This window comes from Prunus dulcis, chromosome 2 (genome assembly GCF_902201215.1).
Source record: "Prunus dulcis chromosome 2, ALMONDv2, whole genome shotgun sequence".
Lineage (NCBI taxonomy): Eukaryota > Viridiplantae > Streptophyta > Magnoliopsida > Rosales > Rosaceae > Prunus > Prunus dulcis.
Window position 1 is genome coordinate 19,861,645 of NC_047651.1, and position 26,214 is coordinate 19,887,858.

At 37.9% G+C, this 26,214-nt stretch overlaps 1 protein-coding gene and 1 pseudogene across 1 annotated transcript; both read left to right on the forward strand.

The window, feature by feature from the left end:
- Window positions 1-20,226: 20,226 nt before the first annotated feature.
- LOC117617421 (3-hydroxyisobutyryl-CoA hydrolase 1-like) lies at window positions 20,227-22,004 on the forward strand. The gene is made up of 2 exons (XM_034346782.1): window positions 20,227-20,620; window positions 20,860-22,004. Exons 1-2 carry the CDS (start codon window positions 20,300-20,302, stop codon window positions 21,697-21,699), a joined length of 1,161 nt encoding a protein of 386 aa, XP_034202673.1. The 5' UTR covers window positions 20,227-20,299; the 3' UTR covers window positions 21,700-22,004.
- Window positions 22,005-24,547: 2,543 nt separating this feature from the next.
- Window positions 24,548-26,092, forward strand: LOC117617420 (annotated as a pseudogene).
- Window positions 26,093-26,214: the final 122 nt, after the last annotated feature.

A 26,214-nucleotide genomic window follows, 5' to 3' on the forward strand; every position in this document is an offset into this window, starting at 1 on the left:
TCACTATTCAGTCAACCAACTAGTTTATGTTTCCAAAGGATTTATGGAAGAATATCGTTGCCATATCAACAGCTTCAACTTAAAGATTAAATGCTCGCTCTGAAGAATTTGAAACAATAACCGAACACATTGTAACAAAAGCTCTATTTTAACAAGCCAAATTGCTTTTGCTGGTTAACGTTCCCAGAATATATATATATATATATATATATATATATATCCTTTTGCTTTTCTTCAAAGTTGAAAGTGATCAAAAGCCAAAGCCAAAGCTAAAGTATAAAGCCAGTTATCTACTTTCAAAGCAAACCTCAAAATCCTAACCTCAAACCCATGAACAAATTACAAAACTTGATAAACAAGTTTAAAAAAATCATTTTTCACTTCACATTTATCAATTCGCAGCTTTAATGTATTACATAATCAATACTTTTGTTGGACGGTTCCATTGCGTGACACTTTCTGCAGGTCCAAACAAGCCACCGGAAAAACCTCCGGCCAAAACTCCGGGGGACCACCACCGTCTTCACCCGGACTTTTCTCTTCCCTTTGATGGGTTTCTCCTTCCCTTCAAGCTGATCCACTTTCGCCTTCTTCCGAGAATTGTCACGGCTTAAAGAAGCCGGTACAGGCACAGCTGTTATGAATTGCCATCTCTGAGAAGAACCATAAACTTGTCCACCTCCGAGATTATAGCTCTGTTTCCTTTGTATCTATCTGATCAAGCTCTAGAACCCAAGTCGCTTGAGCTTGTCCTTGCGCTGCTGCTGCAGCTGCTGCTCCTGCTGTTGGTGCTATTGCTTCTTGAGGACATGATAGAGTCCTTGCTGCTAATGCTGCTCATCCGGCTTGTTCTCCGTGAATTACTATCGACACCCATAAAACCGTTGCTAATTGGTTGAAATGGGAAGGCATGTGGTAAGAGCCTGCCATTGAAGAACAAATGGTCTGCAGGGGAGTCTTTGCAGGGATCAGTGCTGGAGGCTGAGTCAGGGGTAAAGCATCCAAATTCGAAATCGGAGTCTTGCTCGTGGATCGGAGTGCTTGGAAAGGAGAATGTGTCGCCGGAGGTGCTCTTTTGCTGGCGGTTTATCATGGATGGTTTTTTTAGGGAGAGAGAGGAGGTTGGTGTATTTGCATGGGCAGGTTGTATGTTTATAAGAAGGTTTAATTAGGGGTAGAAAAAAGTGAGGGAAATTCGGGTTTCTTTTGATATGGGTGTGACATGTGGAATGATCTTGACCCTCTGTTGGGTGAGATGGGCAAAGGTTTTGGTGGTGTGAATGATGAAGTCCTACTTGCCAACTCACTATTAAATTCAGTACTTTTGGTGGTGTTAGGCCTCGACACTGTCCCAATTGTTTGATCATTTTGGAGAGTTTGTTTGTTTATTTATTTTTAATTCAGTGAAGTTGTGTTATATAAAATCAGATTGTTGATTACATTGGGAGAAGGAATTGTGTGGCTTTTAATTTGTATGTTTTTCCAGAAGTTGAGTTTTTACGTGCAAGATTGTTAAGGTTGAGTATTAATTTGAAATAATCCCTAAAGATGGAGTATTAGAGAGAATTTTATAGAAATGTCCTATACAAGAATGTCTAGGAGAATTCATCAATTCATTAGTTTATCTTGCTAAAAATATGAAAACTATGAGAGAATATTTGTTTGTGGGAATTTTCTGTGTATTCTTCTCCTTGTAGGAGGTCATATTTATAATACAACGAAACCTGAATGGGCAAGTAAATAATAAATTCCTAAATCTATTTACAGTAGGAAATCAGGAATTAAAGTAAATCAATTACAATTATAATAAGAATTCTTGGTGTGTAAGGAAAGTAAGTCAATATCCACAAGTCACGCCAACACTCCCCCTCACGTTAGTGCATAGATGTCGCCAATGCCCAACTGATCTAGTGAATTGTGGAATGCTTTACTGGAAATCGCCTTTGTCAAAATATCCGCCAATTGATCATCGGATTTCACAAAATGCGCAATCTGGTCCATGTGTCGGGGTCGTTAGTCGAGAAGTCATAATCTGTGCAGCGGAAGATGCATAGGATACAGGTTGAGTAGGAATTGGGATCGGAATCTGAGCCTGAGTCGAGGCCGGAGTCGGAGTCGAAATCGGGATCAGGGTCTGAATCAGAGACAAATTCGGGTCGGGGTCGTCTTCGGAGTCGGGGTCAGGGTCGGGGTCGGGTCGGGGTCGTCTTCGGAGTCGGGGTCGGGGTCAGGGTCTTCTTCGGAGTCGGGGTCGGGGTCGTCAAAAGAGGATCCTGATTCTGGATCGGGTTCGGGGTCAAAGTCTGCATCTGTAGGAGCGGAGCCATCTGGGCACTCAACTCAACGATGGTTGGTGGAGAATGAGAGAATGAGTCGGTGGTGCTACCTCCATGAGGGTTGAAAAAAATCATCAACCCCCATAACACTAAATAAAATAATCTCTATTACAATAGGACAAAATATAATTGGTAAGTAACCAAAATTCTAATGAAATAAGGAACCAAAATCCTAAAGCAAAGTTTGCAACGGAAACACAAGAGCAAACCCTAAAAAATAGGGCACATAGCAGAAGACAGAAATCCTGTGAGCACGGCTGTAGATAAGGCAGAACACAGAAATCCTGTGAGCACGGCAATAGGTAAGGCAAAACACAGAAACCCTATGAGCCCAGCAGCAGATAAGGCAAAACACAGAAACCCTGTGAGAACGGCAATAGGTAGGGCAGCAACAACAACAGAGACAACTTCTCTTCACTCTCCCTCTCCCTCTCCCCCTGAAGAGAAGGGGTCGATAGAGCCATATGATCAATGGTACTTGAGAAACAAGCATGGACAATCAGCCATGATAGATAGGTAGGTGAATTGCAATGGAATAGATGAGCAGCAGTGTCACTCCCCCTCAAATCCGACGATGTATGAGAGTCAAGATTTGGAGAAACTAACACCCAAATAAACAGAGAGACAAAAACCAACTAGGAGAAGGCTCGGCGAGCGGTGACGAGGCTTGCGGAGGTTTGAGATGGCTCGGTGACCGGTGATGAGGCTTACGGAAGAAAGAGATCAGGCCATCAATGGCCAAGGGGCGTGTTGCCCATATGATATACATTTAAAAGAGAGGCTCGACTGTGAGCACAAGAGACTGAAACTAAGCAAGAGACTGAAACTAACACAGGCTCAATATGATTTTAACAGAAAGCAAGCTCATAGAGAGATTAAAAGTAAGAGAAAAAAAAGGCAGCAGCAGGCATAGGTAGAGAAAAAGAAGGGTAATGACTCAACATAAACATAGCAAGGACAAAGACAAGGGTAAAATTGCAGAAAGGTGCGGTTATGGCTAAGGCAGAAGAAATATATGTTGATTATTAAGGAAAGGAGAAACAGGGATTTACAGCAAGGTGAAGACCCATGATAGGTTAGGAATGAGGAACGCCAACGACTCTCAATTTGTCAAAGGATCTCAAGGATTAGTAACCTGGCTCTGATACCATGCTAAAATATGAAAACTATGAGAGAATATTTGTTTGTGGGAATTTTCTGTGTATTCTTCTCCTTGTAGGATGTCATATTTATAATACAACGAAACCTGAATGGGCAAGTAAATAATAAATTCCTAAATCTATTTGCAGTAGGAAATCAGGAATTAAAGTAAATCAATTACAATTATAATAGGAATTCTTGGTGTGTAAGGAAAGTAAGTCAATATCCACAAGTCACACCAACATATCTTATCTTCTTTTTTCTTAAGTGATATGTACATACTATATGTATCATCTCAACTTATCAATTACTTTTTCACATAACGTATATCTCTCGCATATGTTGAATCGAAATGGTACAAATAGTTTCATTCTACTTTCTTTTGTTAGACTCGGGAGTTTTCATATAATTTCTTTCAATACCATCTTTTGTTATTTATTTATAAAAACAAAACAGGTTTCAATTCTGAATGGGATTGCCATGGGAACTGGGGTTGGTATTTCAGTACACGGAAAATTCTGTGCAGCAACAGAGAATTCGATCTTTGCAACGCCAAAAAATGGTCTGGGATTTTTTCCTAATGTGGGTGCTTCCTATTTTTTGTCAAGACTTCTTGGATTTTTTGGAGAGTATTGTTGGAAGTTTGAAAGCAAATGTCCCACATTGGAGAAAACAAAAGGTTCCACATGCTTTATAAGCATGAAACCGTAATACCAATTAAATAAAGGTTGGTGGGCTGATGAGCTTGGTAGTGAAAACTATCATGGTTGGTTTGCTTTATTAATATTAATATTTAAATAATCAAGACTTGGGCCTTGGGGTCTTGAGGTCTCTAAAAAATAAAAGAACTATACCCAGCCTGAAAATAAAATAAATATTTTTATTTTTATTTTTCGGATTTCTTTTAGCATAAATTAAATTCAAACCACAAAGACTTATCTTTTTGTTTGAATTTGAATAGGTATAACTGATACTAACTGCTCTTTTGAAAAGGTGTAATTCTGTTATAAAACCACAAGTCCTAGGGCATAATACGATGATCTTTTTTCTGAACTATCTCATACTATTTTAAAATTACCTACTGTATTGGAGAGAAGCACACCAACGTTTGCCAAAATTCAAGGATCCGGTGCTGGACCCTTGAATTATAGATAGTTGAATCCTGGGAGATAGACGCCTGTTGAACTTCAAGTACTGAGAAGAGGTGAAATTTTATCTTTAAGACATTGCGAATACGCAAGCCTCTATCTTCAATAAAAGTCAATATTATGTATTTAATTTATATTTGCACATTTATACAAATTTCGTATTTTACTACTCTTTATATTTTAAGAGTTGTGTAAATATATTTTTCCTAACAAGTATTTGGGTCTCACAGGTACCAGGTTGGATGGTGCTGAAATGCTTGCTTGTGGTAGCAACTCACTTTGTTCCCTCAGCCAAATTGCCTCTATTGGAAAAAGCTCTGATTTCCAGAGCAGCTTCAGCTACTTCCTCAAGCCTTGATCTTGCTTTTATTTCAGCAATTATAGATGAACACTCCCTACAGCAACCGGTTCTGAACTAGAAAAGTGCTCTTCACAAAATGGATGTCATTGAAAAGTGCTTTTCATAAAAAATGGAAAGTTAGGAGTAGGTTGTTCATTAAAAAAAAAAAGAAAAAAAAGAAGAAGAAGTTCGTAGAAGGCTAGAAGACGAAAATACTTTTCATTTTAGAGAGAACTTAACAGAGATTCCTACACAAGAATGTCCAGAAGAATTCATCAATTCATTAGTTTGTCTTATCTTCTTTTCCTTAAGTGTATTGTTGGATGAGCTATGACATAATTATCATTAGTAGGCCTGAGTAGGCTAAATTAAAATTTTGAATAATAAAATAACAACTCACCTAGGTTATAGTCCATGTTAGTCCCTTCTTGGGACCATCCCTGCCTATATGTGGAGGAGGATTAGTCCAATCCCAAGTTCAGCTCTTCATTAGTGGTCCATTGTAAGTCTTTTCCTTTTGTAGGCACAAAAAAAAAAAAAAAAAAAAAAATTACAGTTTGATACGTATGTAGAATATCTCAATCTTAAGTTCATCTCTTCATTAGTCTTCCCTGGTCTATTGTAAACCTTTTATTTTCGTATGAAAAAAAAAGCAACCAAATCACAGTTTGATGTGTTTGTAGAACATCTCAATCTTAAATTCATCTCTTCATTAGTCTCCCCTGGTCCAATGTAAACCTTTTCTTTTCGTATGAAAAAACGCAAACAAATCACAGTTTGATGTGTTTGTAGAACATCTCAATCTTAAGTTCATCTCTTCATTAGTCTTCCCTGGTCCATTATAAACCTTTTCTTTTCGTATGAAAAAAAAAGCAAACAAATCACAGTTTGATGTGTTTGTAGAACATCTCAATCTTAAGTTCAACTCTTCATTAGTCTCCCTTGGTCCATTCTAAGCCTTTTCTTTTTGTAAGAAAAAAGAAAACAAAGAGTTCTTTCCTCTTATGACCAAACCCCCGTTTAAATTGTGCTTCAAGTTTAAAACACAACTTAACCACGTTTTGCTATTTCTTTCTTTTCTTCACGTCTTTTCTATGCCACTTATTTACGGACGGAACACAAACAAAGACAAGTGTGAACACTTTTGTCTGCCAAGTCAATTTATGCATTGATGCTGGCCCAGCCTAGTACGAAGTTGTTCCTCCCCCCACCCACACCACATGTGTCATGGGCTCATACAAAGCAAAGTTGATTACAACTGTTATAAATCTAAAGAAAATTGTGGAGAGAATTTGAGATGGAGAGAATGTGGAAAACTGATTTTCTCATTGAATGTTTTCCTCTCTTATTGTTCTGTGTGTATAGATTACAGAGGGGTGAACCCCTTTTTGTAGGTAAAACATGTGGGCTCCACTAAAACTATTTACAACACTCCCCCTTGGAGACCACAAATGATACAGAATATGTCTCGTTAAAAACCTTGCCAGTAAAACCCAGTGGGACAAAAACTGGTCGAAGAAAAAAAAGAGTACATAACCATGCGTAACAATAAATTCTGTGTATATGGACACGCGTGCGACACTGCCTCGTTAAAACCTTGCCAGGAAAAACCCAGTGGGATAAAAACCTGGACGAAGGAAAAAGAGTACAGTGTGGAAATGTCTGTATTGATGGCACGCTCCCCCTGATGCTTGGCAGAATATCTTGAAGCCATATTGTTGATTATTTTTCTCAATATCATAGTTGACACTGCTTCTGTGAGTCAATTTTGAGTGACACTGCCTCGTTAAAACCTTACCAGGAAAAACCCAGTGGGATAAAAACCTGATGAAGGAAAAAGAGGACAGTGTATGAAGGTCTTTATTAATACCATGCTCCCCCTGATGAATATCTCCCCCTGAAAACTTCATGACTAACTTTGTTCCAGTAAACGACCATATAAAAATTCTTAAAGTGTCCAACGGATAATCCTCATAAAAATGCTTCAACACTTTCTTAGTATAAGCAATAATCTCGTTGGCATAATGCTCGATCTTTCAGTCGAGACAAATATTTCTGGAACTCTTGAGAAACTTTAATGTGTTGCAAACACAGTATAATCAATATACTCACTGAGGCAATTTATGTACATTAACATTGAGTACAGAGGGGCACATGTCAATCAGGGACTTGCTTTATGCAATTTCAATCCTTTCAAGGATTTTGTTTAAAGGGATTAAACTTTATGACACATTATATAGCTTTAACCTAGCTATTTTTACATCTTTAGAAAATCGCTTCTGGCAATATGCTCCGTGTCTTTAATAATCTTTAGAGATAACATGTTGGTCTCCATGTGCAATAAGGGGGGCACAATTGAATTTTGAAAATATGGAGAAAACCCAATATTCCTTGTTTCTGCCACAAACATTGTGTCATACAAAGTAGGTATATTCCCTTTTATTCCGAACACCCAAGTATAACGTTCAGTATTAACAAAGTTTGGGGTTCATACTGTGGGTTGTTCTTTCACGTTCATGCTTATCTATAATGGAAATGCCTCATTCCATTTTGGCCAATAATATTGTTGACATTTAATAATTGAACGTGGTTCCAATCAACACAGCCCATTGATGATTTGAGTAGCTACTCCAAAATCAAAATTTGTCATTCATCAATTCATGATCCCACCATTCTCATGTGCATGCGCATGCATCAATTATAAGCATTTCTTTGCTTTTGGGTACCCAAGCCACTGCAGGGGGCTTTTATTATGTGAGAATGTGGATTATAACCTCCAATGGAGCGTTATGTTATAGTAGGGCGTGGATAATCTCCATTTAGGGAGTTGGAACATTTAGAACCATATATCTGGCATGCTGCAGGCATGCCACAGATTAATATATACATGTCAATTGATTTCTGGGATTTTAACCCATACAATTTGCAACGCATTAGGCGTGCACAATATCAATATTGACATGTCAAGGGATTGTCCTTTCGGGACTTCAATCCACATCATTTGCTACGCAACAGGCGTGCATCATATTGATCACTGCTATACCCATATTATGTTCTTATGGGACTTTAATCTGTGCAGTGTATTATCAATGTATCCAACTTGCAATCTGTAAAATTTGCATTAATAATTCATGGATACATACAAGCCATTCTTTTGGAACGGACTTATATCCCCATTTGGTTACCTTTCAAGATAAAATATCAAATAAGTATATAAGCATAAAATAACAAAAGTATTGCTTACATCCTTAGGTGGGAGAAACTTTTCTCAAGTATCATTCAAGCTTGTATCGGCCCAGTAAATGTAGTGCTTGATGATCTAGTTATATCCTGCAAAAGCAAAAATCACAATTCTTTTCTCTGTCAATAACTCTCAGAGTTAGGATCACTTCATGGATTCTTTCTTCAGATGTTCATTCTAAAGAAATAAAATCTCGTATGAACAGAGAGCTGCAAAAGAGAAAAAATGCAAAAAAATTGTGATATTGATTGCAAGATAAGGTAAGCAATCAGGGAAGGAAGCTGGTGGGAGCAGACAGCAGCTCATCAATCAAGGAAGGAAGCCGGTGGGAGCAGAAAACAAGCTCTCAATTCTCCTAGTCTAGAAGGACCTCAGGAGATTAGAGCACAAGGCCGCCTTCACAATTCCCTGATCTTGCAGAAACATGATCAGCGATAGTCTTGCTTCCTGAATGGATGATCAGAGATAGTCTTGCTTCTCAGGCATATTAAGTGCTTAATGATAAGAAAAACAAGTAGATATAGCATCATTTGGTATGGGAAAACTGGATGTTTTCTGCAAAGAAAATTTCGTTAGTAACACATTTATACATAAATACAATGAATAGGTAGAACCGGTGAATTTCAAATTAACCATAGGAAAATTGCTAGATTCTCGGGATACTTTTGAAAAAGTAGCTCCGTGAAATCCGTAAAGCAAGATCGGCTTTGAAGAAAATAATACTTGAAAATGCCGAAAGTGCCGACAGGCATTATTAAAGGCCACGTGAAGTTTTGGACTCTTGCGAAAGAAAAAGATAATGTGGGGATTCGAGAAGATATTGGAATCCTGAAAAGTTGCCACATTTTCGTCTATAGATATTGCCTTTGCAAAACTTAATTGGAGCAACTGCGTTTCAACTCAACTTCCTTCATTTTCTGAAACTTTAGTTTCTGTAAAACTTTCTTTGAAACCTTCTTAAAATGGCTTCCTCTTCTTCCAACCCAAATAATTTCAATTTAAATGATGCTCCCGCAACAACTAGTGACGCCAAAGTTTGGCGTCCATCCTTTGTATCCCAAAATCGTCATCTCACAGTTAATGATTCTGTGATGATGAATGATGCTACTGCTATCACAGTAGCTAGGAATTTCATTATGCCAATGGATGAAATGCTGTTGACAGGGAGGTCTGAAGAAGAGGCTATTGAGGACTCAATGGCTTTTAGCATTCAGAGTGCTGCTTCTGTTTCTAACATGGCTGATCGTTTGCGTTCTAGAGCAAACGAGGTTCAGAAGCTAACAACTGAAAATTTCTCTCTTCAAAAAATGCTTCATGAGTCTCAAAAGGAGGTTGAGAAACTCAAAGGAGAGAATAATTCCTTGTTGAAACTGGTGAGTTCGTACTCTGCTGATACACTGAGAAAGCAATACAAGCTGCATTGTCCTCATTCAGAATTGTTGGAGTGTCTGTTGTTGAGGGTAGGGCACATGTGCTTCGGATGTGATGGATTACCGACCTTAACCAAACGCATTCACGACTGGCTTCATGGAGGGCAAGTATTTCTGAGTGATTGGAAGATGTGGCCACTAATGTTTGTTTTGTTGACCGCCATGAGATCGCAGTTCCTCCACATGTAAATACATATCCAGTCTGTGATCGTCCTTGATGTGGATCAGAGAGATATCCTGCATCAGCATAACCAATAATACTCTGGGCGTTGGTCAATTCACTGGAATAGAATAACCCCATGTCTGTTGTCCCACGAAGGTATCGTAGAACATGTTTGATGCCGGTCCAGTGTCGCCATGTTGGAGCAGAACTGTACCTTGCTAACAGATTTACTGAGAATGATATGTCTGGTCTGGTACATTGTGCTAGGGTCTGGTACATTGTGCTAGGTACAATAAAGCACCTATGGCACTAAGATATGGTACTTCTGGACCAAGGACCATTTCATCATCCCCTTTTGGACGATATGGGTTTTTCTTAGTGTCAAGCGATCGAACGACCATTGGAGTGCTAAGTGGATGGGCTTTATCCATGCCAAACCGTTTCAATACTTTCTCAGTATAAGCAATAATCTCGTTGGCATAATGCTCGATCTTTCAGTCGAGACAAATATTTCTGGAACTCTTGAGAAGCTTTAATGTGTTTGCAAACATATTAATGTACTCACTGAGGCAATTTAGGCATATTAGTATTGAGTACGGATTTTATGCTTTAGGCATATGTCATTCAGGGACTTGCTTCATGCAATTTCAATCCTTTCAAGGATTTTGTTTAAAGGGATTAAACTTTATGACACATTATATAGCTTTAACCCAGCTATGTATACATCTTTAGGGAATCACTTCAGGTGATATGCTCTGTGCATTTAATAACCCTTAAAGATAACATGTTGGTCTCCGTAAATGTGCAATAAATGGAGAAAACCTAACATTCCTTGTTTCTGCCAGAAACATTGTGTCATACAAAGTAGGTACATTCCCTTTTATTCCGAACACCCAAGTATAACTTTCAGTATTAACAAATTTTGGGGTTCGTAATGTGGGTTTGTTCTTTCACGTTCATTCTCATCTATAATGGAATTGCCTCATTCCATGTTTGGCCAATAATATTGTCGACATTTAATAATTGAACGTGGTTCCAATCAACACAGCCCATTGATGATTTGAGTAGCTACTCCAAAATCAAAATTTGTCATTCATCAATTCATGATCCCACCATTCTCATGTGCATGCGCATGCATCAATTATAAGCATTTCTTTGCCTTTTGGGTACCCAAGCCACTGCAGGGGGCTTTTATTATGTGAGAATGTGGATTATAACCTCCAATGGAGCGTTATGTTATAGTAGGGCGTGGATAATCTCCATTTAGGGAGTTGGAACATTTAGAACCATATATCTGTCATGCTGCAGGCATGCTACAGATTAATATATATACATGTCAATTAATTTCTGGGACTTTAACCCATACAATTTGCAACGCATTAGGCGTGCACAATATCAATATTGACATGTCAAGGGATTGTCCTTTTGGGACTTCAATCCACATCATTTGCTACGCAACAGGCGTGCATCATATTGATCACTGCTATACCCATATTCTGTTCTTATGGGACTTTAATTTGTGCAGTGTATTATCAATGTATCCAACTTGCAATTTGTAAAATTTGCATTAATAATTCATGGATACATACAAGCCATTCTTTTGGAACAGACTTATCTCCCCATTTGGTTACCTTTCAAGATAAAATATCAAATAAGTATATAAGCATAAAATAACACAAGTATTGCTTACATCCTTAGGTGGGAGAAACTTTTCTCAAGTATCATTCAAGCTTGTATCGGCCCAGTAAATGTAGTGCTTGATGATCTAGTTATATCCTGCAAAAGCAAAATCACAATTCTTTTCTCTGTCAATAACTCTCAGAGTTAGGATCACTTCATGGATTCTTTCTTCAGATGTTCATTCTAAAGAAATAAAATCTCTTATGAACAGAGAGTTATAGAAAGAAAAAAAGAAAAAAATTGTGATATTGATTGCAAGATAAGGTAAGCAATCAGGGAAGGAAGCTGGTGGGAGCAGACAAGCAGCTCATCAATCAAGGAAGGAAGCCGGTGGGAGCAGAAAACAAGCTCTCAATTCTCCTAGTCTAGAAGGACCTCAGGAGATTAGAGCACAAGGTCGCCTTCACAATTCCCTGATCTTGCAGAAACATGATCAGGGATAGTCTTACTTCCTGAATGGATGATCAGAGATAGTCTTGCTTCTCAGGCATATTAAGTGCTTAATGATAAGAAAAACAAGTAGATATAACATCATTTTGTATGGGAAAACTGGATGTCTTCTACAAAGAAAATTTCGTTAGTAACACATTTATACACAAATACAATGAATAGATAGAACCGGTGAATTTCAAATTAACCATAGGAAAATTGCGAGATTCTCGGGATACTTTTGAAAAAGTAGCTCCGTGAAATCCGTAAAGCAAGATCGGCTTTGAAAATAATACTTGAAAACGCCGAAAGTGCCGACAGGCATTATCAGAGGCCACGTGAAGTTTTGGACTCTTGCGAAAGAAAAAGATAATGTGGGGATTCGAGAAGATATTGGAATCCTGAAAAGTTGCCACATTTTCGTCTATAGATATTGCCTTTGCAAAACTTGATTGAGCAACTGCGTTTCAACTCAACTTTGTTTCAACTCAACTTCCTTCATTTTCTGAAACTTTAGTTTTGTAAGACTTTCTTTGAAACCTTCTTAAAATGGCTTCCTCTTCTTCCTGCCCAAATAATTTCAATTTAAATGATGCTCCCGCAACAACCAGTGACGCCAAAGTTTGGCGTCCATCCTTTGTATCCCAAAATCGTCATCTCACAGTTAATGATTCTGTGATGATGAATGATGCTACTGCTGTCATAGTAGCTAGGAATTTCATTATTCCAATGGATGAAATGTTGTTGACAGGGAGGTCTGAGGAAGAGGCTATTGATGACTCAATGGCTTTTAGCATTCAGAGTGCTGCTTCTGTTTCTAACTTGGCTGATCGTTTGCGTGTTAGAGCAAACGAGGTTCAGAAGCTGACAACTGAAAATTATTCTCTTCAAAGAATGCTTCATGAGTCTCAAAAAGAGGTTGAGAAACTCAAAGGAGAGAATAATTCCTTGTTGAAACTGGTGAGTTCGTACTCTGTTGATACACAGAGAAAGCTAGACATGCTGCAGGTCTCAAATGAAAGAATTTTGGGAGACCATGAGAGGCTCATGGCTAGGCTTAAGAAGCGCCGTCCTCTTCCTTCAGAGGCTTCCAGAACATAATGTAATTTTATAGATTTTACAGGGCCTGCACTTTCATTGCAGGTGTAAAAATCTATCTGTTGTATGTTCCTTTCCTTTTATAATAATAATTGCGCACATTCTTAAACTTGCATATGTGGTTTGTACGTCTTTTCAAAATGACGGTCTGGAACCTTGTGCCTTATAGGTTCAAATAACCACATCAAATCTCTCATATTTCCATGCATGTGAGCCCAGAACTTTTGGTCTGGGTTAAACCCAAACTCATAATTTATTCGCCATTTTCAAATGGACATGAAATATGAATTGAATAAAAGCTACGATAATATCTCAATATAGTAGTGAAGAACATTAACTACTATATACCCACAACTTCAAGTTTTAGGATCTCTCATATATTTGGATCCATGGGCTTCCGCCCCAGATGTAACAAAATATGTGGGGAGCCTCAATTCATCATTTGATTTTTATACTGATATTATCCATTTCACGGTGTATTCTTAACAACCGATTCACAAAATATATTTCTTCCTTGAGGTGTCGATTATAACAAAATCGAACTTTATTAAATTCATCATTCTCTTATGCCAAGAAAATTTGTGGTGTACCACAATTTGCAATAATACCTCAAAGGTTGTCCATTTAACTCTTGGAACTTTAGGTTCTCCACACTTGTTAGATTTTGAACTTCAGGCCAAAATCACATATTCTCATTGTATGGACATTTTTACAATTTTCTATACATATTTCGGGACTTCAAGCCCTTACATAATTGTCCATATTTTGAGGAACTTCTGGCATCTCATTTAATTGTTTATCCATGAGTTTAAGGAACTGCAGGTTCCATTTTGTATATAGTGACGGTTTCCCCAAAATGGTTAATATTTATGCATACGTCACTATTCATGTGAATAGTACTATTCATCAATCATGAATACATATCTATTCATATGTGCAGTACATTTGCCAGTACAGTTATTATTCATGTGTACGGCACTTTTAACCAATACGGTACTGTTACATCATTAAGGAAACCCAGGTCCTTATTCACATGTCAGGGATCAAGGACCCTTAAGTCCGATCACATGTTTACAAATATAGTACCGGAGAGACTGCCAGCTCTCATATCAATATCATCATCAAGGATCTTCAAGTCCTGATGTAAATGTATGATGAGGATCAAGGAACTTCTGGTCCTGATCTGTATACTGTAAAAACTCATCATACAGCACAATTAATCCATAAAATAAATTTACGTTAAATAAATTAATTTAAATAAATTACTTGTATGGACGTTAATCCCGCACCATACTTTAAATGTGCGGTAAAGTAAATTCATAAATTAAATTGCTGTATGGACGTTAATCCCGCACCATACTTTAAATGTGCGGTAAAGTAAACGTGCTTGTATGGGCACTAATTCTGCTCCATACATTTAAATAACAGTAAAGGCGTGGACGATAAACCCGCACCACCCTTTAAAGTAAATTTACGATAAAGTAAATGTGCTTGTATGGGCACTAATTCTGCTCCATACATTTAAATGACAGTAAAGGCGTGGATGATAAACCCGCACCACCCTTTAAAGTAGGTTAATTTGCTGTAAAGTAAATTCACAAATTAAATTGCTGTATGGACGTTAATGCCGCACCATACTTTAAATGACAGTAAAGGAGACAGAGGAATAACCACATAGTGTTGAGTTGAAAAATTTCAGAAATAAAAGGAGAGACTATCGTGCTGATAACGTGTTATAAAATAACCTGAGATATGTGCGGATATTGAGCTGTACGTAAAATAGATGAGACACAGCATTTAACGAGGTTCGGCTATGCCTACGTCCTCGGAGAGCAGCAGCAGTAACTTTTTCACTATAAAATGATATGGCTACAACTTTAGTGTTTACAACATATGTGGCTCACTGAAGTTTCTCTCTAGGAAAATTTCTCTCTGCTTTCTCTTCTCTCTTTTCTTTCCTTTTTTTTTTCTTCTTCTTCTCTTTCCGTTTCTCTTCTTATTTATAGGCTGAGAAAATCACTATTCATCACTATTCACCCGTGACAGACAAACTCTATCAAAGCCGCCAAATGAACAGTGATGAATAGTAATGAACAGTAATGAATAGTAGTGGGCTCCACACCAATACTTTTACAACAGCAAAATATTTTTCTGTTATTTCTATTGTAAGTTGAAATGGTATAAATAGGTTTATTTATTTTTGAGGAACCCGATAATATAATATATTGTAGGTCTATATCTTTCTTCTTCTTTTTTCGAAAAAGGAAAAAAAAAAAAAAAAAAAGACAGAAGCATGCAATATGTAGAAGCTGTAAATAGAAAGATAGTTTCGTGCTGGTGAAACTAAAGGGCTCATCCTTCTTTAAGTAGAAGGTAGGCTAGCTTTTTTTTTTAATAGCTTCCACATATTGCATGCCTCAGTCACAGACTAGGTTAGGGCCATCTGTAGTAATAGTTTCAGCAATATCTGTACAGTCAATTAATATTGGGTTGAATTCTCAAATTCCATCATAATATGTGTACTATTTTAATTGTCAATATTTTTAAAAAATAATATGACAAAATAAAATGGTACAAATAGTTTTATGTTATTTATGTTGTACGTTGAAATAGCATGAGTAATTTTATTTGTTTTCGAGGAAAATATATTGTGTCAATTTTTTTTTTGTTCGAAAAAGGGGGAAAAGAAAAGATACGGAGATGCAATATGCAGAAACCAAAAGGCTGGCCTAACTTATACTTATAAAAAAGATTGCCTTCCAATTCCTCTACCTCTCATCTTCTCAATAAAAAGTTGCACCTAGGTTTCAAACTTTTAGTGCACTTATCGACTTTATTTCTATACAAATTGATCATTTCCATGGCTTCTTTCCAACTTGATGACCAGGTTCTGATACAAGAGACTTTATTCATGAGGACATTGATCCTGAATAGGCCTCGACACTGTCCCAATTGTTTGATCATTTTGGAGAGTTTGTTTGTTTATTTATTTTTAATTCAGTAAAGTTGTGTTCTATAGAAACAGATTGTTGAGTACAGTGGGAGAAGGGATTGTGTGGCTTTTAATTTGTATGTTTTTCCTGAAGTTGAGTTTCTACGTGCAAGATTGTTAAGCTTGAGTATTAATTTGAAACGACCCCTAAAGATGGAGTATTAGAGAGAACTTTATACTTTGGGATTTTTTCCTAATGTGGGTGCTTCCTATTTCTTGTCAAGACTTCCTGAATTTTTTGAAGAGTATTTGGGTCTCATAGGTGCCAGGTTGGATGGTGCTAATGTAATAACCCAAAACAAAAATTCATATTTAATTAGTAAATTATTTTAGGAAAAGACAATTTTGCCCTTGGAATATTTTATTAAGAAAAGTTGACTTTTTGACTGAAAAGGAATTTGACAATTCCACTTACGCCATTGCGTAGAGCGCGACGAAATGAGTCCGTAGACATGGAGTGGACTCGAATCGGAGCTGTAACGAAGAAAATACGGTTAAAATACCATGAGGGGCAAAACGGTAATTTAAAAAAAATCAGATTTTTATCCCTTCTCTCTCTCTTCTCCCTCAGTCCTTCTCTTTCTCTCTCCTCTCCCGCTGGATTTCGGCCCGCCGCCTTCCAGAGACAGCCGTCGCTGCCACGGAGCTCCACCGGCCAAGGGACCGGTCTCGTTCGAACTGCCGCAGTCTCCTCTTCCTTCCCCGACCGTTCCCCGCCCACGAAACGACCGGCGCTGGCCGGAAATAGAGAAAAACCGATCAGTTTTGCCAAAATTTCAAACCGTTCGTTCTCCATCAATTCTCCTCCAAATTTGTCGAGTAAGGTATGGATTCCTACATATTTTTCATACTCTAGCTGATGGTTGGATAGGTTTGCATCAATTTTGATCGTAGATAGCCCAATTTTCAAATTGAATTTCGGTCGAGTTTTGGCCTCCGTGTTCGGCCACTTCCGGTTAGTTTTTGGGTAGGTCCAAGAACAAAAGTGGTTCCAAATTTGGTGTTATACCTAGGATAGGAGTTTGAAGCCGTGGTTTTGAGTTTTTTCAGCGATGTGTAATCGCTTTGGACACCCATCGCTGCCGGCCCGTGCGGCGGCGCATGGGCTAGGGTAGTCCAGCGACACTGTGTCTTGATGCGATCCTTAGGTTGTCACGAGCGCGTAGGAATTCGCGGATCTCAATTTGGATACCGTTTGAGCCTCGAACGGATTTTCCATATTGTGCGATTTTCAGGTTCAATACTGCTGAGCCGTTGTATCGTACTCAATTTCAGATATGTTGTTCTAGATAATTTCAGAATCGTGTAGGATTCAATGGATTGTGAATCGGAGTCCCAGATACTCCGAAATCGCGAACCCTGGGGCTAGGGTTTAGAAATTATGCGGTTACACGATCATGGTCAATCCGACCGTCCAATTCAGACCAGACTAGCAGGACATGGGTATTTAAATGTGAGGAACCTATAGGGACTCCCAGATTGGCAATTAGAGGTCATGGACCCCACGAGGTTTCGTATTGATCAATATGGCATTTTATCGCTTAGTGAAGTCTCAGGTCTTTTAAGACAGTTCTAAACATCTGAAATGCTTAAGTGAGCATAAGAATGACTTTAAAGTTAGTGCACGCACTTTTAGGAGCTGGGGGTCAGGGTTTTAATTTAGTACTTTTATTGAGTATTTATCAAACTTTTTATCAAACGTTTTAATTTATTCAGATGATGTTCCAGATTTAACAAAAAGTCAGCTATTTATCAAACTTTTTAGAAATCTTATATTTTCTTAAACCACCGTGGGTACCCCAGTTACAGAAATAGTTTGCTATCAGTATATGTTGCCTTCAGATATGACGATGTCCACAGACATCCAGTTTAACTTCAATTTTGTCAGTGCACTTGACATTTGCCTCACAAGTTTCGGGGATGCCGGGACCGTGAAAGCTAGGATTGCGGATCAGGCTGACTACGGTCCCCTGAATCCTGCCAGTTTGCAGCTCGGGTTGACCTGGTGTCACCGAGACCTGCCAGGGAAATTGACGGAATTAAAGGGGTACACCTAGGTGGTAGTTGTAAATTGATTACAGTGTTTTTATGCGAGTTTTACTGATCTTGAACATGTTTTGCATATACGTATATAACTATGTGAATGCTTTGATCTCAGTACGAATATAATGAAGAGGAAAAATCTAGCTTTTGCATAACTGTTTTTACAGTGGGGTTAATATGTTCTTATACTGTTTCCTAGACCTTTATTTTTGTCCACTCACATTTTCAAATGTTTTGCGCCCACAGGCAGTAGACGTGCACAGGAATCCACCACCGGGCCTTCTCCTAGCTTCCGCGCCCCTTTGTAATGTAGGATTTCGTTTGTACAACGATTAACTATTTTGTATATTTTTAGTAGCTGCTCTGATATTTGGCCGTCGTTGGAAAACAGAACTATTGGATAGTTGTTTACGTATACTGGAAGTTGGTTGTAAATTTATTTGCTCATTTTGACAGGTGAAATTTTTGGGATTGAACAAATTTTAGGGGAGACTCTGCCGAATTTTCGGTAGAAGTCGATACTTAAAGTTTGTAACTAGAAGGGTAAATAGGTCATTTGTGCCCGACCTTTGCCAAGTGTCGGACACGCACAGGGTCCGGCTCGAATTCCAAAGTGAAATTTGGATAGGGTTCTGTCAGCTAAAATGCTTGCTTGTGGTTTAGCTACTCACTTTGTTCCCTCAGCCAAATTGCCTATATTGGAAAAAGTTCTGATTTCCAGAGCAACTTCAGCTACTTCCTGAAGCTGTGATCTTGCTTTTGTTTCAGCAATTATAGACAAACACTCCCTACATCAACCGGCTCTGAACTAGAAAAGTGATCGTCACAAAATGGATGTCATTGACAAGTGCTTTTCATGAAAAATGGAAAGATAGGAGTAGGTTGTTCATAAAAAATAATAATAATAAAATAAATATAAATAAAAAGAAGTTCGTAGTATGCTAAAAGACGGAAATACTTTTCATTTTAGAGAGAACTTTATAGAGATGTCCTACGCAAGAATGTCCAGGAGAATTCATCAATTCATTAGTTTGTCTTATCTTCTTTTTTTTAAGTGTATTGTTGAATGAGCGATGACATGATTATCATTAATTGGCCTGAGTGGGCTAATTAAATTTTTGAATAATAAAATAACAATTTACATAGGCTATAGTCCATGTCAGTCCCTTGTTGGGACCATCCCTGCCTATATGTGGAGGAGAATTAGTCCAATCTCAAGTTCGGCTCTTCATTAGTGGTCCATTGCTTTTGTACGAAAAACACAAACAAATAAACGTTTGACATATGTGTAAAACATCTCAATCCTAGGTTTATATCTTCATTAGTCTCCCGTGGTTCATTGTAAACCTTTTCCGTTTGTATGAAAAAAAAGTAAACAAATTTCAATTTGATGTGTATGTAGAACATCTCAATCTCAAGCTCAGCTCTTTTCTTCAATTTATGGACAGAACACAAAGAAAGGCAAGTGTGTGAACATTTTTTTCTGCCAAATCAATTTATCCCAAGTTCAGCTCTTCATTGGCCTCTCTGGTTCATTCTAAGCCTTTTCTTTTTGTAAGAACGAAGAAAACAAATAGTGCTTTCCTCCGATGACCAAACCCCGTTTAAATTGTGCTTTAACCACGTTCTACTATTTCTTCCTTTTCTTCAATTTATGGACAGAACACAAAGAAAGGCAAGTGTGTGTGAACATTTTTTTCTGCCAAATCAATTTATGCATTGATGCAGGCTGGCCCAGCCTAGTAGTTGTTCCTCCCCCGACTCACACCACATGTGACATGGGCTCATACAAAGCAAAGTTGATTACAACTTGTTATATTAACAACTAGGTTTTTGTTTCCATTTTCAATCATTCAATATCTGTACTGTCAATTAATTTTGGTCATCGAATTCTCAAATTCCATCATCATATTTGCACTATTTTAGTTGTCAATATTTTTAAAAAATAATAAGACAAAATAAAACGGTACAAATAGTTTTATGTTATTTATGTTGTAAGTTGAAATAGTATGAATAATTTTATTTGTCTTCGAGGAACCCAAAAATATATTGGGTCGATTTTTTTGGTTCGAAAAAGGAAAAAAATAAAAGACATAGACATGCAATATGCAGAAACCAAAAGGCTGGCCTACCTCGTACTTATAAATAAGATTGCCTTCCAATTCCTCCACCTCTCATCTTCTCAATAAAAAGTTGCACCTAGGTTTCGAACTTTTAGTGCACTTATCGATTTAATTTCTATACAAATTGATCATTTCCATGACTTCTGTCCAACTTGATGACCAGGTTCTGGTACAAGAGACTTTGTTCGTGAGGACATTGACTCTGAATAGGCCTCGCCAGCTGAACGCCCTTTCCCTTGAAATGATCTCTCGTCTGTCAGAACTTTTCCAGGCCTATGTGGACGACACCAATGCCAAGTTGATCATTCTCAAGGGTAGAGGAAGAGCATTTTGTGCTGGCGGCGATCTAGCCGCCATGCATCGTCACTTTCTTGAAGGAAATCTGAAATATGGTGAAAATTTTGTTCAGAAGATCCTCAACTTAACCTATTTGATAGCAACACACAGTAAACCCCAGGCAAGTATGCAATTAATTTCCATAATGTCTTCAAAATCTTGGTTTAATATTTTTTTGGAGGCTAAGTGCTAATACTTGTATCATCTCAACTGGTCAATTAGTATACCATATGACATATATCGCATCTTCCCCGACATGGTACAAATAGTTCTATCGTACTTTCTTTTGCAGACTTGAAGTTTTCCTAGAATTCTTTCAATACCATCTTTTGTTATTTATACATATATTTTGTAAAATAGGTTTCAATTATGAATGGGATTGCAATGGGAGCTGGGGTTTGTATTTCAGTACACGGAAAATTCCGTGTAGCAACAGAGAATTCCATCTTTGCAATGCCAGAAAATGCTCTGGGATTGTTTCCTGATGTGGGTCATTTCTTGTCAAGACTTCCTGGATTTTTTGGAGAGTATTTGGGTCTTACAGGTACAATGTTGGATGGTGCTGAAATGCTGGCTTGTGGTCTGGCAACTCACTTTGTTCCCTCAGCCAAATTGTCTCTGTTGGAAAAAGCACTAATTTCCAGAGCAGCTCCAGCTACATCAAGCTGTGATCTTGCTTTTATTTCAGCAATTATAGACGAATACTCCTTGCAGCAACCGGTTCTGAAAGAGAAAAGTGCTTTACGCAAAATGGATGTCATTGACAAGTGCTTTTCCAGACCAACAGTTGAAGATATCTTAAGTGCCCTTGAGAAGGAGGTTACTACAGCAGATGCAAATAGGGCAGGTGATGAATGGCTAGCTTCAACGATTCGATCGCTGAAGAAGGCGTCGCCGATGAGCTTGAAGATTTGTTTGAGATCCATTAGAGAAGGAAGGGTGCAGGCAATGGATGAATGTCTTGTCCGCCAGTACAGAATAGCTTGTCATGTTATGAGAGGGCAAATAAGCAAGGACTTCAGAGAAGGTTGCAGAGCTATCTTGTGGGACAAGGACAAGAAACCAAAGTGGAAGCCTTCTAGTTTGGATCTCATCACTGAGCATATGGTTGACCACTACTTCTCAAGGTTGGATGGTGATGAAGAATTAAAGCTCCCTCAAAGATGCAACTTGAAAGTATTTGCCAATGCCAAGCTTTGAGCTAATTGTGATTTTGCGGTGTTTCTCTAACCTATACCTATCAATATTTCAATTCCCTCCCTCATACTATTCAGAATTTTCATTAGTGTACACACCCCACCATTTTCTCACCCCACCCCACCCCACACCACACCACCCCACCCCAACTCCCTCATTGGAATATGTATGTACAACCAACTATACATATATAATCTGTTATATACATATCTTGTGTTTTTTTTGGTTGTCAAAATACACATCTTGTTTGTTAGTTCGGCTTATATATAGGTACATATACAATTGTATATGTTTATTTCATTCCGTTACATAACATGGCTATGTTGGGGGTCTACGTTGAGGGGGTGTGTTGAGAGGTTAAATTTTGCCGTTCAATAATAACTCTATATAATTAAGGATCCCTCATTATGACCCTTCACTCTGTTGCAATGTTGCTTAAAATTTTTAGGCCTCTTCACATATTGCCAATTGGTTGTTGCTTGGGAATCTGCCCGATATTTTTGTTAAAAAATTTTAGGTGTCCAAAGACAGATATTCGAAGACTTGAGAAGAAACACATATTGGAGCTTGTATTGTTTCGGCCCAACGACATATGGGCTCTGAAAATGAAAAGCTAGGTAGGGTTGAACTTCAGAAGAAAACTGACTGGTCCAAAATTTTAGGCTTTGGGTTTGGGTGACCGAAGCAGATTTTGGCCGCACCAGTTTCTTAAGTAAACGATTAAAATAAAAACAAAACAAAACGATGTTTCTTCTTTTTCCTATGCATGACTGACGACTTTACTTCCCAACCGCCGGAGCTTAGAGACAAGCTCACAATGTCTACTTTTGAGCCTTCTGATAGTGTCAATGTGTCATGGCAATGCTCATCGATTGTGAAGAAGAACAAGAAGAACAACAGCAAATCGATGGTCGAACTCTAATGCCTAAGTGAAGGAAGTTAAGGTTCCACTCCGAAACCAATTGGTAATGGGGGGGGAGTAACCCAACTTCTTATAAGTCTTTGTTAGATTTCTTAACTTTCAAATGGGAGACTTTTTACCTTCACATTTTCACACGCTCTCACACGTGTGACGAATTTTTAAGCCTAACACATGGACAACATATTTTGGATGACATGGAGCATGTGTAGCCGTTGGGCTTTTACACTTGGGCAACCCACTCTGATACTATGAAGGAAGTTGAGGTTCCACACCTCAAATTATATTGGCTATGGGATGAGTAACCCAACTCCTTATAAGTCCTTACTAGGTTTCTCAATGTGGGACTTTTTACTTTCACATTCTCACACTAAACGCCTAGAAATCTTGCCTTCTCAATCTTTGAATAAGAGGGATGAAAGGGAAGCGGGTACAAGGAAGAGGGTTTTCAGTGTGAGCAATTTCATAGGGGTTATTTTTGCCTATTTGTATGGAGTTATGGTCGTCCCGAGGCGATCATCAAGTTAGGTAGCATCTTGGGGTTTTCGCAGAAAATTTGGTGGTTTTTGTTTTTACGTTTGTTGAAGTTCCCTTTTGGTTGGTGTTCTTATAATAATGCACTGTCCCAATTGTTTGATCATTTTGGAGAGTTTCTTTGTTTATTTATTTTTAATTCAGTAAAGTTGTGTTCTATAGAAACAGATTGTTGATTACATTGGGAGAAGGGATTGTGTGGCTTCTAATTTGTATGTTTTTCTTAAAGTTGGGTTTCTACGTGCAAGATTGTTAAGGTTGAGTATTAATTTAAAACGACCCCTAAAAATTGAGTATTAGAGAGAATTTTACAAAGATGTCTTACACAAGAATGTCCAAGAATAGTCAAAGAGAATTCATCAATTTATTAGTTTATCTTATCTTCTTTTCTTTAAGTGTATTGTTGGATGAGCGATGACATAATTATCATTAATAGGCTTGAATGGGCTAAATTAAATTTTTTGAATAATAAAATAACAACTCACCTAGGCTATAGTCCCAGTTAGTCTCTTCTTGGGACCGTCCCTCCCTAAATGTGGAGGAGGATTAGTCCAATCCCAAGTTCGGCTCTTCATTAGTGGTCCATTGCAAGTCTTTTTCTTTCGTATGAAAAAAGCAAACAAATTACAGTTTGACGTGTGTGTAGAACATCTCAATCTTAAGTTAAGCTCTTAATTAGTCTCCTCTGGTCTATTATAAACATTTTTCCTTCGTACGAAAAAAAAAAAAAACAAATTATAGTTTGATGTGTATGTAGAATATCTCAATCTTAAGTTCAGCTCTTCATTAGTCTCCCATATGCTCCATTGTAAGAAAAAAGAAAACAAATAGTTATGTCTTTTGATGACCAAACCCCGTTTAAATTGTGCTTCAAGTTTAAAGCACAATTTAACCACGTTCTGCTATTTCTTTCTTTTCTTCCCGTCTGTTCTCTGCCTATGCTGCTTATTTACGAACGGAACACAAAGCCAGGCAAGTGTGTGAACAATTTTTTTTCTGCCAAGGGTCAATTTATGCATTGATGCTGGCCCAGCCTAGTAGTAGTTCCTCCCCAACCCACACCACATCTACTGTCAATTAATTTTGGGCCGAATTCTTAAATTCTGTCACAAAAAAAAAAAAAAAAAAAAAAAAAAAAAAAAAAAGCAAGTTGTACAGGTTTACATTTTCAATCATTCAACAATATCTGTACTGTCAATTAATTTTGGGCCGAATTCTCAAATTCTGTCATAATATTTGCATCATTTTAATTGTCATTGTTTTAAAAAAAATCATGCCAAAATGAAACGGTAAAATATTTGTCTGTTGTTTCTATTGTAAGTTGAAATGGTATAAATAGGTTTCAAACTTTCGTTGCACTTATCGATTTAATTTCTATACATCAATTAATCATTTTCCATGGCTTCTTTCCAACTTGATGACCAGGTTCTGATACAGGAGACTTTGTTTGTGAGGATATTGACCCTAAACAGGCCTCGCCAGCTGAACGCCCTTTCCTTTGAAATGCTCTCTCGGCTGTCACAACTTTTCTTGGCCTATGAGGACGATGCCAATGCCAAGTTGATCATTCTCAAGGGTAAAGGAAGAGCATTTTGTGCTGGCGGTGATGTAGCCACCGTTCATCGTCGTTTTCTTGAGGGAAATCTGAAATTTGGTGAAAAAATTGGTGAGAAGCTGCTCACCTTAACCTACTTGGTAGCAACATGCAGCAAACCCCAGGCAAGTCTGAAATTAATTTCCATAATGTCTTCAAAATCTAGGTTTAATATTTTTTTTGGGATACTTTTGCTGTTATTTGTATCATCTCTCAACTGGTGAATTAGTACTGTATGGCGTAAGTCACATCTGCCCAGTCGAAATTGCGTATAATTAGTTTTACCGTACTTTCTTTTGTTAGGCTCAAAGTTTTCGTATAATTTCTTTCACTACCATCTTTTGTTATTTATATTTATATTTTTTTAAAACAGGTTTCAATTCTGAATGGGATTGTCATGGGAGGTGGGGTTGGTATTTCAGTAAATGGCAAATTCCGTGTAGCAACAGAGAATTCGATCTTTGCAATGCCAGAAAATTCTCTGGGATTGTTTCCTGACGTGGGCTCCTCTTATTTCTTGTCAAGACTTCCCGGATTTTTTGGAGAGTATTTGGGTCTCACAGGTGCAAGGTTGGATGGTGCTGAAATGCTTGCTTGTGGTCTGGCAACTCACCTTGTCCCCTCAGCCAAATTGTCCCTTTTGGAAAAAGCTCTAATTTCCAGAGCAGCTTCAGCTACTTCATCAAGCTGTGGTCTTGCTTTTATTTCAGAAATTATAGACGAACACTCCTTGCAGCAACCAGCTCTGAACGAGAAAAGTGCTTTACACAAAATGGATGTCATTGACAAGTGCTTTTCCAGACCAACAGTTGAAGATTTCTTAAGTGCCCTTGAGAAGGAGATTACTACAACAGATGCAAACAAGGCAGGTGATGAATGGCTAGCTTCAACGGTTCGATCGCTGAAGAAGGCGTCGCCGATGAGCTTGAAGATTTGTTTGCGATCCATTAGAGAAGGAAGGGTGCAGGCAATTGACGAATGCCTTGTCCGCGAGTACAGAATAGATTGTCATGTTATGAGAGGGCAAATAAGCAAGGACTTCAGAGAAGGTTGCAGAGCTATCTTGTGGGAACAAGGACAAGAAACCAAAGTGGAAGCCTTCTAGTTTGGAGCTCATCACTGAGCATATGGTTGACCACTACTTCACTAGGTTGGATGGTGATGAAGAATTAAAGCTCCCTCGAAGATGCAACTTGAACGTATTTCCCAATGCCAAGCTTTGAGCTAATTGTGATTTTGGGGTGTTTCTACCTATACCTATCAAATATAAGATCAGTAATATACAAGCAAATGTTCTTACCATTGGGCTATGGACCCGATGGCCACCACCCCAACTTTCTCACTGGACTATATATGTGCAACCAACTTATCAATTAAATACATATGCAATGTGTTTTATACATATCTTGTTTAATAAATAAAAAAATACACCTCCTAAAATTCTAACACTTTCAATACCATCTTTTGTTAT

Coding starts and splice junctions, on each gene's coding strand:
- LOC117617421 (XM_034346782.1), top strand. CDS start 20,300: ATGACTTCTGTCCAACTTGATGACCAGGTTCTGGTACAAGAGACTTTG. Junction 20,621..20,859: donor CAACACACAGTAAACCCCAG/GCAAGTATGCAA, acceptor TTTGTAAAATAG/GTTTCAATTATGAATGGGAT.